At 34.8% G+C, this 2,771-nt stretch overlaps 1 protein-coding gene across 1 annotated transcript in view; it reads left to right on the forward strand.

Annotated features, from left to right (window-relative positions):
• The window catches only part of LOC107657390 (protein lunapark-A-like), a 15,210-nt gene extending 12,871 nt beyond the window's left edge, over positions 1–2,339 (forward strand). The window contains exon 13 of the mRNA XM_016445437.1: positions 1,333–2,339. Within this exon, the coding sequence (XP_016300923.1) occupies positions 1,333–1,496 (164 nt within the window). The 3' untranslated portion in view covers positions 1,497–2,339. The remainder of the gene's footprint in view (positions 1–1,332) is intronic.
• Positions 2,340–2,771: the final 432 nt, after the last annotated feature.

Here is a 2,771-nt window from a genome sequence, read left to right on the forward strand (position 1 = left end):
GCCTAGTTAGTAGGGCTTTACCCGGTGTCTCTACCTTACACACACACACACACACTCTCTCTCTCTCCTGTCTTGCTGTTTCTTCTCTTATTATGTGCTCAGTCAATAGCAAGTGATGACTGATGATACATTGAGTGTGTGTGTGTGTGTGTGTGAGTGTGTGTGTGTGCGTTCAATTATGCATCTTCATTCTGGAATTTAGTGTCCTTTTTAATGTAAAAATTTACATTTTGTTTTTTAACACTTTAGTATAGGGACCAATTCTCACTATTAACTAGTGTCTTATTAGACTATGACTATTATTAACATATTGGCTGTTTATTAGTATTTAAGCACATATTCTGCATGACCATATTCTACATCCCTAATCCCACCCAATGCCTAAACTTAACAACTACCTTAACTATTAATTATTAAGTTTGAGGCAAAGGTCGTAGTTAATGGTTTGTTAATAGCGAGAATTGAACCTTAAAATAAAGCGTGACCTTAAATGTATTTAATTTGAGTTTTTTTCCCCTTCTGTCTGATTTGTAGTGAATAGTCTTGTCTTTATATTAATGGTATTTTTAAGTGTTGTTATAATTTTGAACTTTGTACATTCTGATAACTCTAGCCTTTTATCTTATGATTTTAATAATTGGCTGACTGTTTATTGTCCCTTATATGTACACACTACTGTTCAAATATTTGGGGTCATATATATATATATATATAAGAAATTATTACATTGAAACCTTAAATTAAATTGAAGTAGCAGTAAAAATTCTATTCTAAATAACTAAAATTCTATTTTAAATAACTTTGTTCATCAAAGAATCCTGAAATATTTTTTACAGCAATATTGAGCAGCACAAATTTTTCAACATTGATAATATAATAAAACATTAATAAGAAATGTTTGTTGAGCAGCAAATCAGCATATTAGAATGATTTCCGAAGGATCATGTGACACTGAAGACTGGAGTAATGATGCTGAAAATTCAGCTTTGATCACAGAAATACTTTTAAAAAATATATTCAAATAGAAAACCGTTGTTTAAAATTGTAATAATATTCCACAAATATCACTGTGGTTTACAAATCAAAATTACTTGTAGCGCTTTTCACAGTGCACACAGGATCAAAGCAGCTTTACAGAAAGTCATATTGTTGTCTGTAGTGCCTTAATGCTTCAACAGAGAGCACTTTTAGGGCATGATGGGATACATAACGATTCTCTAAATTTAGATCTAGCTATGTTGTATTTATTTTGTGCATGAAAATCCAATTATATGCCTCTTTTCACAGTGAATTGAATCTTGCTAACAAGCACTCCTTTCGTTTGTTCATTAGAGTGTAAAGCAGCCAGTCCAGAGCATGTGAAAGCAGAACCTGGAGAGCAGCAAGCAGAAGAGAGCCTCTTAGAGGAGAAGAAGCCAGGAGACCCAGATCCCCTCACCAGCCTCCCTGACAAATCAGACGGCGAGCACGATGTGTCCGCCATGGAAGTGGAGTAGAGTGAGAGAGGGTTTGTCAATATGAACCTGTCTGTTCATCTTGTGTGTGTGTGTGTGTGTGTGTGTGTGTGTATGTATGTATGTGTGTGGGTTTGATTTTCATATTCTTTACCTTTAGTTTATTTGTTTCCTTTTAATTTCTACACATTACAATTGCAGTGTTATTTCAAAGTTAAGTAGAAATGAAAAGTTTAGTGGTCAAAGGGATTTTTGTGAGGGTTTTTTTTTTTTTAAATCTGCAATAATTAGTTAAATTGCTGAGTTTAATAGTCAAGCATTATAGTGTCTTTGTTTACAATAGAACCTGTATGTAAAAGCTAAACTTTGCAGAAGTTTCAGCACATAACTCTTCTCTTATTCTCTTAGTTGGAAAGAAAAGCAGCTATTCACATGTATTTCATTCTCCATGTAAGCACTGTTTTGTGACTGGATGTATTTAATGTTCTTATTTACAATATGTAATAATGCAAAAATGTCCCGTTCAAAAGTATATTTATACTATTTATAGTTATTAATATCCTCTCAGTGCCTGTTTTTGAAGTGTAGCATACATTAGGTGCTTTGCAGCGAGAGATTGCTCCCATGTTTACATGTCTGTTCAGGTACCACCATAGGAATGTCTGGCTATTTATTATGGCATAAAAACAGCCCTTCAGTGTTCTCAGCCTTATGTGCCTTTATGTTCGACCTGCTTCAAGATTGAAGGAAAGCAGATGAATGATCTAATAGCATAGCATAATGTGCGAAAATACAGTGCTGTTTTTATTTTGTCTACAAGGATTAATATAAGAAATAAAGTTTTTAAAACAATATCCTGATGTTTTGAGATGCAGAGTTCTTTAAGGCAGAGAATTCCGTTTGAATTTTATTTTCATTTTTATGCATTTATTTAATGCAGTATCACACAAGCTTTCAGGTATTAATGCCATTGTAGGCCGTTTTGGGACCCATGCATTCTGCACTGACCCGTCCCATGTAAAATAAAACCACATTTTCTGTTCCACTGATATAACTGATCTTAAAAATGTCAGCTTCTTTTCGTTTTAAAAATCTGTTATTTTCTGGGCTTGAGAGTGAAGGTGTCATGGTTCTGCAGGTAGAGATGTGTAGTTATTGGTCGTAGCTAGTGTTATTTGTGTTGAGAGATTGCCGGTCAGTGGATATGCCACTTGAATGGTTAAGTGACCCTGCTCAAGTGAGCGTGAGAGAGCATCTGTGTGCTCGGCCGAAATAGGCTGTTAGGGCTGTTAGCGGCCTGCGGCATCGCCCTAACCG

The sequence above is a fragment of the Sinocyclocheilus anshuiensis genome, unplaced genomic scaffold, assembly GCF_001515605.1.
Source record: "Sinocyclocheilus anshuiensis isolate Anshui unplaced genomic scaffold, SAMN03320099.WGS_v1.1 scaffold355, whole genome shotgun sequence".
NCBI lineage: Eukaryota > Metazoa > Chordata > Actinopteri > Cypriniformes > Cyprinidae > Sinocyclocheilus > Sinocyclocheilus anshuiensis.